Below are 16,372 nucleotides of genomic sequence, written 5' to 3'. Positions count from 1 at the left end.
GCTGGGGTGCGACAATAGCTAGCTGAACCAACCAGGATGGGTCTCAGTCCAGCCTCCTATTGGATCGGACACCCTTCATAGGGGCGGGATTGCCACCCACTTTATAATTCCCCCCCCGCCTACCCGTTTTCGTTTCATATTTATTCATCCTCTATTTATGTGTGTTTACTAAATTAAGGTTAGATTATTGTACGTATTATTTTAGATTTCTACTTGGAATCTTCTTCCCTTTCTAAAGTTGTATCCAAGAACAGGCAGTCCTCTGGTTGTGTCCTGTTCCGAGGTGGTGTTTATCCACTCCAATTCCTCTCTACTCTCCTCCATCCCTATCCTCACCGCCGGCCTGCACTCCTTTCAAGACCTCCAGATCTAGCCGCCAGCCATCCCTTTCCACTTCCCTATCCTTACCGTTAGCCTACACCCCTTCCAGTCCCTCCAAATTCAACCGTCAGCCCTCCTTTCCCCACTTCTCCCTGTTCCCAGCCACCTGCCATTAGCTCTAGCCCTCCAGATCTAGCCGCCTGCCTGCCTCCTTCCCCTTCTCCCTGTTTCTGGCCACCAGCCACCATACACCCCACAATCTCAACCACCTACTCCACCCCCCTCTCCCACTTCTATCCGCAACCACCTCGCTGAGACCATCATTGTCCCCAAATCTTTAATGTTTGTTGTGTTCTCATGTCTATTTTGAGTCATGATTATAAAAGTAATCGTTTTCTTAATAAAACTTCTTTCCGTTATAGTGGGTTTGCCTAATTCTAGTATCATAATCATATCTCCAACAAAAAAAAAGTGATCTTAATTAAAGAAATCATTTAGGCATAAGAATAAGGCTTGTGCTTGGTTTTGTGAGGTTTAATTGTGGGAATAGAGAAAAATCAATCAAAATCACATGGTTCTATCATCCCAAGTCTACTACTATCATAGAGGTTGCTAAAATATCTAGAGAGCCTAATTAATGATCACGGGCTCTATCGTCTCCAGTATTCCAAGCAGATTAGGATGAAAGTGTGATGAAGAAGTACTTTCAATATTAAATTTAAATCATTTCAGGCAAAGAGATTGTCATGCCATCTTGACTAAATGATTCATAAATACTAAGCATCACCAAAGAGATCCAATGCATGCATGACTATCCATTACTCATGAGCTATAATTTGAATTTAAAATACATTTCTACGAAAGTTTACATGGTTTGGAGTATATTCTTTTTCAAAACTAAGGGTGATGTGCAACTTAAATGAGTGGGACAAACAGCATTAAGTGTTAGCCTTCAGTAAAATAGCACATCACACTTGTGGATTTACGAGTTGACATAAGTCAAAACGGTAAAATAGCACATCACACTTGTCAATGATTCCAAAGATGTTGGCAAGAATGAATAAGCCTGTCAGTCAATCAAGTGGTCGGAAGCCAGTAATAGCGACCAATGTCAACAGACCAGGTTATTCAATGAATTTTGAGTGACTAGCAGCAGGGTAGCATGGATAAGGTCTTTCTCCCAAGTAGCTATACCATATACAAGTTGAATCTCATCTACTCAAGGTCATTAAGTTTGATTTCTCAGCTTTAGTTGGTGGCTTTCATGAGATCAATCGGGCAACTTCAAGAGAGACCTCTCAGGTTGTCCTTGAGAGATTTGGATACCTTTTTTATAATCATCAAGGGTGGTCACTATTAAAAAGTAAGGTCGTAGCCACTATTGAAAGTAGGTGGCCTATGGTATGGAGAAAGTGGGTGTTGAGCATCAAATGCATCGCATAATCACTTTTTATTATACCTTTTTGGCTTTTAAATAGCCAACTATGCTTCAATGAGTAATGTCGAAGCCCTATGTTAGATCGAAATGTTAACCCCATTAGCTTAAGTTTGTGATTATAATTTTGGTTCTCAAAGATATAAGATTTAAATGAATAATTTTACCTTAAGTTAGCATGGGTGTGAGCTAATTTATTTCAGAAAGAGCTTAACTGCAAATCAAATATTTAGTACACTAAAGTGTATTTACAACTCAAATGAAGTTAACCAGATACGCTCAAGCATCACTAAATCGCCATCATAAAATTATGCCTCAAGCAAAAATATTTGATTTTAATTTTTATTCATTAAAATAATAGTACTTAAATTATCGAGTTAGTTAAGATGACTACAACATATTCCCAAGATTAATGATGACTAAACATGATTTTTATGTTGTTATTAGAATTTAACTAGTTATTATTTTTTTATTGTATTAAAAAACTTTTTACTCAATCGTTGCCACCAATCATAATTTTCTAAGTTATTTATTTATTTCATCTTTAAATAACATTATTTCTTTAGAATTTTTTTATTTATTTCATGTTTACTTAATTATGCAATTTTTAAATATTACTTTATAAATTATAAGAATTATAATAATATAAATTATAATACAACGTCAAAAGCATGTTTGTGCCCTATATTTCAAAATTAGGCATGTTTGACTCTCAAGTTGTATCGTGTTCATGTCTCCATTAGCACCATTAAAGATCCGGTTTAAAAACGAGCTGGGATCAGCTCAAAATCGGCTAAAAAAAAATCGATTCAAAATTTTAGCTTATAGCATTTGTTTAATTCAATACGAGCCAAAATTCGAATAAATTTCCACGCAATTAACAAACTTCGAAGTGAATTCATTAAATTTGCATCCCTAACATCACTAGGGTTGTCAACGATCCATTTTTCAAGCCGAGCTAAGGTTAGTTCGGAATCGACTCGAAAAAAAATTTGATCCAAAATTTTGGCTTGTATTTGGCTCGTTTATTTCGATTCGATTTTGATCCGAACGATAATTTGATTCAATTTTTGAACACTTAACGATCTTCGAGCTAAATTCATAAGCCTAGTCTCCATATCCATATCAGTGCATTCTAGCTTTTGAACTTAAACAAAAAAGATTTTTTTCCCAAAGATTTAATAAATGCAAGTAAGTTTTTATGACATTTTGTGATCAAACATGTGACAAAAAGGTATTAGATCACTAGAACTCTATTATTTGATTATATACTTTTAATTTATTGAAATTATATGTTGACTTTTATTCAAATCTAGTTAATTTTAGCTATACTCACCCAACAAAATTGGTAAATTATAAATTTATTGATACTCTTTATAGTCAATGAGCACAAGAAGAATGTGAGTGAACTCAACTAAATTCAAATTTATTCAACTATTTATTAGACTGTTTCTCATATGTGTTATTATTTGGATTGTTTTATTATTAACAATGAGGGCACAAATAAAGACAGCCATGCATGTATTAAAGGGTTTGTGAATGACAACTTTTCCAAATAAAAGTTTACAAGAAAATTACAAACGTGCACAAAAGATTCACAAAATCTATCACTAGTTTACACTCTTTATAGTAAGAATATTCTAATCTAGAGAAGGAAAATAAAAGATTTGCATATTTGATTAAAGCTTGAGATGTGAAAATTACTGCCATGATTGAGAACCAAAGGCTAATCAAATTATTCCACTGATTTATTGCTTAATTTTTTTATTGTACATGAGCAACAACTAAGGCAACGAATTAAAAATGATGCTAATAAGAAAACTTACAAAAAAATAGCTCAAAAAGTGTACGAATCAGATGGAACTAACAGAAAATCTCCAAGAGAAAATGAAACCGCATTTATGACAAAAAAATTCTCCTTTCATAGAAGAAAAGAAAAAAAAAATCAAAGAGATAGGAAAATTTTTTGTTCAAAAATAATTCCGATAATATTATTTGTTTGGATATTGAAACCCCAAGTCAAATTAACTAAGATTGTCTCAACAGCATGAAAAAATGATAATCACAAAGAAAAAAATAGATGATGAAGATGAAAAAAATCATTAGAAAAACTGAAGAGCCTTTTGGATCAACATTAACTCAAAATCATTAGCCTTTGAACCTGAAAATGAATTTAGCAATATTCTCCTGATAGCCATAGGCGATCAAAATGATTCTGATCTTGAGCAAATATATAACTTAACCAGCGCGGAACTAAAATATGATAGAAAAAATACATGATGATTTTAGTCTATTTAAAAAGGACAATATACATTTTTAATGAGAAGTTATGCTAGCTTAGAATAATAAAATGCTTTTTCAAAGCCTGACTAAAGACACTGATAGAAGTGATTTTATTGAAAAAAACTTATTGAGCTCAAGTTTATAAAACCATTATACATTGTTTAAAAAGATGATCAAGGCTTATGCCTTGAGGCGTTCCTCGAACTAAGGCGCACAAAAAAAAGCCTCGAGGCTTAAACCTTAATGCCACCAATGAGGCTTATGACTCAAGAAATTTGAGGCAACGCCCTGATCATACCAATGAGGCTTATGTCTTTTTTTCTCTGGCATGCGCCTCAAGACTTTATGACTCAAGAAATTTGAGGCAACGCCCTGATCAAGTTTTTCAAAAAAAACATATTATTTTATATTTTTAATATAAATTATAAGATACTATAATATATTATATATATTTGATATAATGCTTCAAAAATTCAAAAGACCATTTAAGTAAAATTACTTAATTATGTTATCAGATTATTATTTTATTTAAAATAATATTGAATTTCATATTAATTGTTAGTAAGAAGAAAGTTGTAGTGATTGAAGAACATTTTAAAGCTGTAATTGAGAAAAAATTATGTGAAAATAAATATGATATTCTTCTGAAGATGATGAAAGCAAGAATGAAGCCATTATATCTTAAACCTCATGAAATGTTCAAATCTTAAGTGAATGATTACCTAGAATCACAATTCAAATTTCTATTTTATATCAATATTTAAGATTAAAATTTTTTATTTATCTTTATGAAAATAAATTAAATAAACATATTAACAGTTTATATTATATTTATGAAATATCTTTTGTTTTATGCATTTTTTCTTTCTTGAGGCTTATGCCTCGATTAAACTCGAGGTTTTACACCTGACCTCACCTCACTAAGGCAAGATGTCGTGGTTCCCGATTTCTTATTTTTAAATTTTGGGATTAAATATTATTGTAGAATATTTTTCTTACATGTGATCATGATATTCATGATCTACAAGTTAAGATTGGTATTCTTTAAAATATAAATGCAATACATAGAGAAAATGTGAAAGAATCATCACATGCACATCCAATCTAGTGGTAAACATATTATGCACACATTGCACAACTTACGTTTTAAATCCCAATGCATGATCACTCGAAATATCGAAAGAACAAATGATTTTAAAGATATAACATCTTTTATGTATGTTTTATCAACTATTACACTTCATTGCTATGATAAGTTTAGGCATATTTCTCGTATATGTGCATTTAGATTATCAATCATAAAAAACATTTGTATGCATAAATTTTAACCTGCAAAAACATGCCACATTATAACATGAAAAGATCCAAACTCATTTTTGTTATGTTTTCAATCATTGAAAACGAAATTTTCATTTAGTTTTAAGAAGCCAAAAGAAATATAAAAAATTGATTTCAAATTCCTTATCACATAATTGATAATAATAAGTGTATGATAAAAATAAGTTGAATCGAATCAAGCGATCTTGGACGAGACACATGTCGAAGAATGAATCCTCGCAAGCACAAAGAGCCATCAATTGGCATTAAGCAGACGCTCAAGTTGACCGAACCAATAAGGCCAATCGAATAAATAGATGAATGGCTCATTAACCTAAGAGTGAGTGAAATAGAGATCCTACGAGTAATGATTCGGTCATAATAACAATTACCTTGACAGTTACGACAGCCGAAGGGAGTGGAGAATTTCAAGGGTATTATCTATATTTCACAATGAAATTTCTACCTAGCACAATATCAATATCTTTGTCTTTGTCCCAAAAGTCTCCCGTTTACATGTTATTCTTCTCTCTCTCTCTTTCAATAAAAAGACAAAGAACTTTCTCTCTCTTTATTTGTGCTCTATACCTTGGGTAAGAGGGAGCAATAACATGTAAAAGGGAGACTATGGGGAGAAAGACAAAGAACTTTCTCTCTCTCTCTTTATTTGTGCTTTATACCTTGGGTAAGATTCAGGGACAAATCTGGCTTCAACATCATCAAAAGGAGTTGCGATCGTGGAATCATGCAGCAAACAAGAAGATGAGTGACTCAAAGGAAAAATCCCCAATCTCGGAAAGCCCCCAACAACATGAACTGCACTCGTGAGTTCGTAATTCAAAGAGCAATTGATGGAGGCAATCAGAAGTGCACTCTCCCTAGAAAGGGTGTAACTGCCATGTCCGACAACGTCTCATCACCCAAGGAGGGTAGCCGCCCTAAACATTATAAAGATCCCTCCTGCCCTCAAACCCGAGCAAGACACACACCATGTTGATAACACGAGTTACGCATTATCTGACCATCGTAAGCATGAGCGCATGGAATTACCACAACCCAAACAACCTGAGAAGGCCTTCTCCCAACAAATCTTAGAAACCAAACCACTTGAACGCTTCAAAATTTTGCATTAAAACCCTATCGGGGACAATTGGACCCAATCAATCATATTGCCTCTTTCAAATCGACGGTATGCCTACTAAGAATCAACGATGCACTTAAGTGTCATTTGTTCCTTACAACACTTAGAGAATTGGTCTTTCAATGGTTCAACAACCTACCATTAGGGGTGATCAACTCCTTCGCAAATTTTAAAAGAATGTTCGTAGCTCAGTTTGTCAGAGTACAAAAGCCCCAAAGAACTCACAGACCTCCTCCAGTTGTTTCAAGGACAAGGCAAACCCTTACGCAACTTTATAACTCACTTTCAAAGGGAAATACTATAAGTTTGGGACTTCGAACCCACAGTTGCACACGTCACCCTCGCACAAGGAATTTGAAAAGTTGTGCCTAAAGCCTAAAACAACATAAGAAGTTGGCCAAGCTGTTAAAACTGGTCAATAACAATATATCTGCAAAAGAGTATGATTTCTCATCCACTAAGAAAGGGTCGCCCGATCGTTACCCCAAAAAGAAGCGTTCAAGGAGAAAGTTGGAGGTAAAGGCAAAACTTTCATCTTCCCACTAGGGCTTGCTTCAAGGAAGTGCCATCGTCCCCAGAGGGCCAGGAGGCAAATGAAGGAGATTACCAACAAGATCGGTCCCACTCTCCTGAGCAATGGATGAATCAACGCAATGAAAGTAAACAATCATCCTTGACCCACGAACTTCCTCGGCCACTCCACTAAGAGTTTCGATGGAAAAAAATGGTAGAGGTCATCCAAAACATAGACTTCCTTAAAAAAAACACCACTTATGAAAATGGGGAGCTATCTCCATAGAAGAAATATTGCACCACGGGGACCATGGACATGACAAAGAAGAATGCCGACACCTCTGTAACCTAATTGAAGAGGTGATCAAAGCCAATAAGCTCAAATAATTTGTAGCACCCGAGGCAGTGACCCAACAATAAGGGAAGGAGCTAGTTGAAGGAACTTTCATTGCACCTGTCCAAGTTCAATTTGTTTGCATCGCATGTGTCATGCATGCCATCTTTGGAGGAGACAATGAAGCTGCCTATCAAGTCCGCTAAAAAAAATGCTACGATCAGAAATTTACTCGACGTCCTTACCACCACAACACACCTTACAACATCCATTGATCTACCTCACCAATGAAGACCTGCCAGCTAGAGAGAATCCTTACAATGATGTCATATTTGTTACTGACCTCATCACCGATTTCCATATCGAAAGTATAGTCATCAACACAAGGAGCTCCGTAAATATTATTTTCAAATTAGTCTTTGACAAAATGAGTTTAGGTTCGACTCGCCTCTTGCTGCCATCTTAACCGCTCTAAGATTTTTCGGACTAGGAAGCACTTGAAACTCTTGCCCTACCGAATTACCTGGGGGAAAGACAATAAGCAGTTATGAATTACAGCGGACTCCATTATAATGCTATTTTTAGTTGACCTTTGCTCAACGCTTTTTGAGCAATCGTATCAACCTAGCACATGGCCATAAAGTTTCTAGAAGATGGGAAGGTGGTCACTATACGAGGAGATCTGGAGCAATCACTTGTGTGCGACCTGCGCAGTCAGCACCATACACGGGGATCCTCTTGAACTCGACACCCCAAAGGGAAACAGACTGGAGACAAATGAAGCCATCGAAGAAGTCTCCTCCACAAAAGAAGAAAAACATTTTTCCAACTAAGTTTGGTTATGGATGCAACACATAGAGACAAACTAGTCAGCCTACTGTGAGGACACTGAGATGTATTCTTCTGGTCAGTCGCGGAGAAGACAAGAGTATCTATTGATATCATTTGCCATCAACTGAATATCAATACAAAAACCTAACCGGTAAAGCAAAAGATAAGGTCAACCGCAATCACTTTGGCATACCCAATACATGAAGAAATGCAAAAGTTGCATGAGTTCAGCTATGTGCGAGAAATGCAATATCCAAACCAGATTATCAATGTGGTCATGGTCTAGAAATCGAACGGTAAAAGGCCAATGTGCGTCGACTTTGCCAGCCTGAACGCAGCCTTCCTAAAGGATAATTACCTCCTGCCAATGATCGATGGACTTGTGGACTTGGCCGTCAGACACTCGGCCACGAGTTTCCTTAATGCCCTTTTCAGGCTATCACCAAATAAAGATGCATCTGACAAATAGAGAAGAAAGCGTTCATAACCATAGAAAGTGTAATGCGATGTCCTTCGAGCTGAAAAATGTTGGAACGACATACCAACACCTCATGAATGCAATTTTTGTTGAACAGAAAAGAAAAAACAATGAAGTGTATGCTAATGATGTGTTGGTCAAAAATAAAACTCTCAAGCAATACACAAAAGACCAAAGAGAAACTTTTAGAACTCTAAAAAAATATAATATGAAACTTAACCCACTCAAATGCACGTTCGACACAAAGACGAGAAAATTATTGGGGTGACTCTTAAACCACGAAGGAATAAAGGTTTGTCACGAGAAGGTTTGGGCCCTAGTCCAAATCCAATCCTCTCGTCAAGGAATTATATACGTTGATCGAACGAATCGTCGGGCTTAGCCGATTCATATCAAAGTCAGGTGATAAGTGTGTTACCTTCTTCAAAACCCTCAGACGAGTTAATGATTCATATGGTCGGACGAATGCAAGTTAGCCTTCCAACAGTTAACGAATTCCCTAGCCTCTCCACCTTTACTTTAGAGTCTGAAGCCAAACGAAGATCTCTCACTCCACCCGGGAGTCGGACACTAAGCGATAAGCTCTATCCTGAATTGAAAAGAACAAGGAAGACAATTTTTGTTCTACTATATCAGCCAGGTCCTCAGAGGAGAAAAACATAAGTGTCCCATCATGAAAAAGCTAACATTTGCTCATATTATTTCCACGCAGGCTTCACTCTTACTTTCGAACACACCCAATCAGAGTAATTACCAACCACCCTCTCAAGGTAGTCCTAGTTAAGCCCAAACATTCTGACGAACTCCTGAAATGGGCTATGGAGTACAGTGAATACAACCTATCTTATGTCCCAAAAACAGAAGTCAAGGCACAAGCCATGGCGAACTTCCAGACCAACTTCACCGAACCTAACGACCCATCAGTGAGTTCGCCCCAAATCTTAACTGGATCCTTCATGCTAAAGGAGCATCCAACCGCAATAAAGAAAGACTCGAACTCACACTCAAGTGTCCAGTGGATCCTTCATGCTAAAGGAGCATCCAACCGAAACAAAGAAAGACTCGAACTCACACTCAAGTGTCCAGTGGTGATCACCTATACCACTTAATGAAAGTGGAATTCAACACTACCAATAACCAAGCCGAACACAAAGCCCTCATGGTTGAATTGCATCTCAGTTACGAGATGGGCGTCCGACATCTTCTGATAAAATTCGACTCACAGATCATGGTCGAGCAAGTATTAGGGTGATTCGAGGCCATGGAAAAAATAATGAAGCACTATCTCGCAATAACAAGAGAGAAAATACGAAAATTTTAACGCTTCAGACTTAAACACATCTTTAGGGATGACAACTAGATAGCAGACCTCCTATCCAAATGCAAGCGCCTAGGAGAGAGGATTCCCCATAAACTCTCACACCAGACCTTCGAAGAGGACGACGTAATCAAAGTAGAGGCCAAAAGGACAGAAAGTTGGGTCGACCCTTGCATTCACTTTCTTAAAACAGAAGACATCTTCAAAGATGTTGTTGATCCAAGATGCTTCAAATTCAAAGCCGCACAATATTTTATATTGAACAATAAGTTATTTCAAAGGTCGGCAACTTCCTATATTTGAGGTGTGTGTGTGAAAGTCAAGTTGAAGTTATCCTCATAAAGGCACACTGACAAATGCAAAAAGTCATTCAAGAGGAAAACCGTTGACCAGCATGATACAAGGATAGGGATATTTTTTACCAACCTTCACAAAGGACATAGAGGAATTCTCACAGTGCGAACAATGCCAGAAGTTCATGCTAATGCAACACCAACCTTCACACCAATTACAACCCATCATCAAGTCGTGGTCATTCGTTTTCTATGGACATGGTATCCTCAGACATTTTCCCCCTTCCAAAGGGCAACAAAAGTACATGTTGGTGGTAGTCGACTACTTCACCAAGTGGATCGAAGTCAAGGCACTCGCTCGAATAACAGCCTGCATCATGTGCAATTTCATCTTAACGGACCTCGACTACAAATACAGCCTACCCCTCACCATCATTACCACCAATGGGATGCAATTCTACGATCAAGGGGTCAGAGATTTCTATCAAAAAATCATCCTTAGGTTCGCCTCCATCAATCATCCGTGAACGAATGGACAAGCCGAAACTGCCAATAAGATTATAATCATCCTTAGGTTCGCCTCCATCAATTTGTTCAGGTCCATCCTAGAGAAGCCTTCAGCCACCGAAAGAGAAGCGATAACTGGACTCAATGTAGAGGTATATCAAAGATCACGGGAATTCCAGTCCTCAATAAGATCCACTTGAGCATATCCCCCCAACCCCCCCGGCGCAGCATATCTTGTCCCTCACACAATGCCTCTAGGAAAGGATGCGCGTTTTCATTTCCGAGCAGACTCCTCAGAAGGACCCTTCCTCTTACGACGCTCACTATCCCATCAAACCCTCTTAAACAAATCTTATTCCATCAATTTTCCCTCTCCTAGCTCCCAGGGTCGGCCTTCTTCCCACAGCTCATCATCTTACGATCCCTCAAACTATACTTCCTCCCTCAACTCATCCTCTCTTGACACAACCGACAATACCTCCGCAGAAGAGGCTTAAGTGGCAACGCTCCTCTACTCAGATGGATCCACCCCTTGCCTCATCATCTCTGAACCCCACCAAACATACCTCCGGAGAAGCCCAACCTGCAGCACTCCTCTGTTCCAAAGATAAAAATCTATTATCAAAATGGGCATCAAGTGACGCCACTTCCAAAGGGCCACCTGATACAACCACCTGATACGTCCTCGGAAAGCTTCGCCTCAACCGCAGCCCCACCGCGATCAGATCCCACGTCGCCAGCTAGTTCACTATCATCTGGAGTATCTGCAGTACAAACAAATGTCATTTCATTGTGGTAAGACGGTCGCCAATAATGATTAGCTTGCCCATCCCCTTCTTCTGAAAGACAATAGTCGAACAAAAGATTGAAAAAAAGAAAATATTGCCTGGAAAGCCCTCAACTGGTTGTTCCTTCACCCTTTTTGCGCCAAAACAACATTATCCTTTTCCGTTCAACCAACATGGCATCAAAAACTTACCATTCCGCCCACGTCATTCTACTGTACTTATCGAGAGCCAGCATCCTATTGATTGATGAAGCCTCCAAATACTATTTAATGTCTAACCTCCTTTTCAATCTTATTAGCCTCCCTCTGCACTTCGAGCAAAATCTTCCCCTTGGCCTTCAACAGGGGAACGACAAACGGAGTTGCCGGGACCAGCCAGCCACTCTCTGAACCAATCCTTCACCTTATTCTCGAGATGGCGAAAGTGGAATCGCCAGCGACGAAAACTAGACATATCCTCCCGGGTAAAATTGAAAAGAAAACAAGTGCTTGAAGAGCTCAATTAACCAAACAATCCCCTTCCGACAAGCAAAGACCACAAAGGCCATGATAACGGCAATCGAGTAGGGCATCACATGCATAGGAATGACTCCTTAATAGCTAAATCTGGAGCTTAATTCTTCATATAACGAAAGCTAAAGACCGAGTCGAAGCTAATCCCGGTAAATCTTTTCATGTGAATAATGGATATTTTCCCTTTCATGTGAAGCGGTAACCCTCTGGCAGACAGTTGGATAATGGAAGTGGCTCAACAGATACATCTATACTTCAGCTTGAGACATTTTAGATGACATTGGAAGGGTATTTGTCATGAAGTCAAGAGAGAAAAAGCAGCTTGCGACACGAGGAGTCCTATCTCAGCGACAAGGAGCCATGACTCGACCATAGGAGATGAGAACTTAAGAAACAACCAAAGCCAGGGAAAAGTGAATCTACAGCTATCGCGTCCCTTTTTATATATTTTCTTTAAGAAAAAGAATCACTATGTTGTCATCATTGAGATGACTTTTCCCACGTATGTTTGTAGCCATTAAGCTCCTTATCCAACTTTTTTTTGGATGATATATGGTCCTTCCAACATAAAAAATGTATGTTCACTAATCATAAGATAGAATCACAAAAAAATGTCAATCTTTAACAAAAGCATCATATTCTCAATGTGATTATCTTGAAGAAGTTATGATTTGCTAATTTAATATGACAGCGATTTTTCTTGTGTCAATAATTTTGAAGCTGCTGATAGTAATCATCAATTTTCAAGGCACAAATTTCTTGAGCTAAGATCACCCAATAATATAGTTAGCATTTAACTAATCATAAGCGAGTTCAAACGACTCTATCAATGACCGAGGTACTTTTATGCCAAGGGAATAGGGAAATGGTACTTTCGAAAAGCTTGGACAAGTATTGTGCAACTGCTGGCTTTAAGTCCTACAGGTGTAACATCTCAGGTTAAAAGTTTATATCAAGTCTAGGAGCATTTTAAATAGCCTTTATCTCATATTCAATAGTGTTTGTAAATTATTGAGAGACTTCTACACAACTGCAAATTGGGTGATGAGCTGCAACTTAGAGTCAAACTATGAGCAACACTTATCAAAGCATATAAAACCATCTTAAGGGTGGCACATTGAAGGTTGTAAATAAAAGACAACACTTCAATCGCATCGCTGATTGCCAAAAGAGACTGGATTTAAAGTGAGTGATACGGCCAATCCGACCAGTCTTCCCTTGAAAGAATCAAAGATGGGTCAAGCAAAGTTCCCAAAAAAAAATTCCTTTAAAATGTAGAAAGAAACACTTTTAAATGGTTCGGATAGATTAAGGCACACAAAAGCACGTGAGCAATGTCATGGCGACATAACTGATTCCTAGGCCAGAAGTTGAAGATAAAGAGCCGCTTGTGGTGAGCACTCGATGATGATTTGAAACATTAGTGATACGATTTTCCATCTTTTGAAGTTCGTGCAAAGCAACGTAATCATCATTTTTCTGGCTTTTGAGTGATTGCTAGCAATCATCAATAAACATAAGTTTGGTATTTTTTTGTCAAGACCATAGTGCCACATATCGCTATCCAATGATAAAGTTCTAAAGAAGTAATTAAAATGACTTGTGAGTAAATGATATAAAGAAAAGCTTACTGGATGATGGCCCTCCACCGGGAAGCTTTACTTTTTCAAGCTGTTTTAATCTCTCTTTCTTAGTAGCATACTCATTTGGGAAGTGTTCTTCCAAGAAATGGTCAAGAACAGAACAAATTTTTGGAAATTCTTCCGGATGTATGCTTTGGCAAATGGGGCATATCAGAATTTCACTGCCTATTCCGGCCAAACAAGACTCACAAAACACTGCACAAAAACATAAGCATCAGTATAACGTTCTTCGGTTAAGTTAAGCACGCAGCCAACATGATGCTATAGCATCCAAGACAGGCCACTCACCATGACCGCAATTAAGCACGGTTGGCTGGAATAGCAATTCCTGGCACAGGGTGCAGAGAACATCCTTAGAAATATCATTATTTGAGCAATGGTTTTGCAAACTAATGTCTTCTGAAATATTAGTTCTGATGTTTTCATGATTCACAAAAGAATCTACAGTATTTCTTACAGCACCTGAACCACTATCATCTGAGTAAAAAATGACAAACATCCATAACCAAGTTTTGTAAAGACAGGAGCTAACGCAAATCTGAGGTTTGCATTTTACCACAAGAAACGTTCTTAGAGTCTAGGGAATTAAATTGTGGCGAGAAGACATGACAGCGTTTCTCTTCCTCTGAAATACAAGCATGAACGGCATCCAAAGGAAGAAACATTAGCAAAAAAGGAGCGCTTCTATCAGTCACAAAAATCTTAATAAAAGCAGCAAGCCTTGCAATTGATGACAGATAAATCTACACTCTACAACATATAAGCATGCAGAGCAATAACATGTATTTCAGAATTGCTTCAGCGATGAGAGAAGAACATGCAAGCGAGTTTATCAAAAATTTGTCACAATGCCAATGAATTAAGGTGTCATACATACCACTTTAAACACAAAATCTATTTCAAAGCATGCAAGTATGGATAAAGAATGTTTAGTAGCCGCAGTAGTCTCGTTACTACAGAAGGTATCATTCTAGAAGAGGCTTCTATTTACCAAAAATTGTGCATCTTCCAATGAATAACAAACATATGTAGCATTCTCCACTCATGTTGCTCAACAGAATTAAACTAAGCAAAACATAATATAAATTCCACCGTTCAATTGAAAATAAATAAATTCTTTTAAGATTAAAATCTTTTTCCATGTTATAATTTGCAGTAAACAATATAGAACCGAGCCAAATAAATTGGTTTAAAAATGCTCTTGGATAAGAAATCAGTAAAAAGCCTTTCCGTATGTTCTCTAGCTATAACTAGAATCAAAATCAAATCAAATAGCTGAATAAAAAAAAAATTGAACTAAATTGTTGGAGAGTGTAATAGCTCGATCGAAATTTCCAACTTTGATGATCACATTGATCTGCTTTCCAGTAACAATGAGCTAAATCCAAATTGAACCTAATGCATACCGTCTCGCTCATGTAATTTTGATGGATCAGGTCAAATATGTTGGCTTTCAACTCTTATTAATGCAATAAACGAGAATATGCTGCAGCCTAACTAGTAAACTTCAAACCAAAGTAGAATATAACAAAGAGAATACATAGAGTCAACACCGAATAGTTAGGTAAAACCAATGATGACAATGATTGCATGAAACAAAAAAGAGATACCTCAACAGATCCATCAGTTTATTAAAAATATAATCTATCATTAATATTTGTAATCGAAGAGCTCCAATTTCACAGTAAGACAATGAACAGTGAACTAAATAAAAAAGTCAAAAGGTCATACTGGAAGCTTCATCAGCTTACCTAGGACTTCCTTTTCCCTTCGTTTGTATGCTACAGGTTCCGTTTTTGAAACCAAAACGTGAAGCACCTGGCATATGCTAGGGAAATGAATGTAGCGCTGTCTGCATATTGGACAACGGGATGGTCCAAAGCCACGCATAGCCCGATGCACACACCAAAAACATGACATATGACCACAAGCTGAACACGAAAAAAGTTAATTAATCTGCTGAAGATGACATCGTCCACTGAAGTTCAATCAACAAAATACTTTCATACCAAGCACAACAGGTTTGAAGAGTAGATCCCTGCAATAGCAAAGAGACAATACAAAAGAATAGAGAATTAAGAAAATATCAAATGACTTGCAAATTGTGTAAGCAGTTTGTTTCAAATAACTTCAGGCAAAAAACAAAATAAAATTTAGTATTCTACACTGCGCACGCTCAGAAAGAATTAATAATTTCCACCAAAAAACTTGAAAAAACTGTAATCTTTACGTTGCACTTACAGAAATTTTGTCATAAATTATTGGAAAAACTTTGAAATGTATAGACTTGGCATCCTTTTCCACTAAATTCCACTAAATTCTTGGACATTGGAAATTTTCAACTAAAAAGCTATTAACACAAATAGTTCAAAAAACACATTTATAAGAGGATTGCTGTCTTCTGTAGCTTATACAGAATAGTCTTGGTTAGATTCAATCTTGCTTGTGAATTTTGTTTAATTTGGTTTGAACTTGGCATGCTCTATGACTGACTTGTCTATGACAGCCTTTACCATTTGGAGAAATTAATCCATCTAACTTTTTCACATATCCATCTTAAACTCTAAGAAGCACGGACACGGGCACGGCGCCGAAAAGTATTTTGTTTCTCACTCACCTTTTTGCATTACCTCTATTAGCATTACCTCTATTATATAT

The 16,372-nt window shown here is 37.2% G+C and overlaps 1 protein-coding gene across 1 annotated transcript in view; it reads right to left on the bottom strand.

Annotated features, from left to right (window-relative positions):
- LOC110020387 (E3 ubiquitin-protein ligase PRT1) overlaps positions 1-16,372 on the bottom strand; it is a 37,420-nt gene that overhangs the window by 9,615 nt on the left and 11,433 nt on the right. The window contains exons 2-6 of the mRNA XM_020718473.1: positions 15,724-15,752; positions 15,466-15,645; positions 14,271-14,339; positions 14,003-14,191; positions 13,703-13,909 (exon numbers count right to left, since the gene is read on the bottom strand). Coding sequence (XP_020574132.1) covers positions 13,703-13,909; positions 14,003-14,191; positions 14,271-14,339; positions 15,466-15,645; positions 15,724-15,752 — 674 coding nt within the window. The remainder of the gene's footprint in view (positions 1-13,702; positions 13,910-14,002; positions 14,192-14,270; positions 14,340-15,465; positions 15,646-15,723; positions 15,753-16,372) is intronic.

Source organism: Phalaenopsis equestris, unplaced genomic scaffold, assembly GCF_001263595.1.
Source record: "Phalaenopsis equestris unplaced genomic scaffold, ASM126359v1 Scaffold000095, whole genome shotgun sequence".
Lineage (NCBI taxonomy): Eukaryota > Viridiplantae > Streptophyta > Magnoliopsida > Asparagales > Orchidaceae > Phalaenopsis > Phalaenopsis equestris.
Note: the sequence above shows the minus strand (reverse complement) of the source record. Positions and strands in the feature narration are given on the sequence as shown.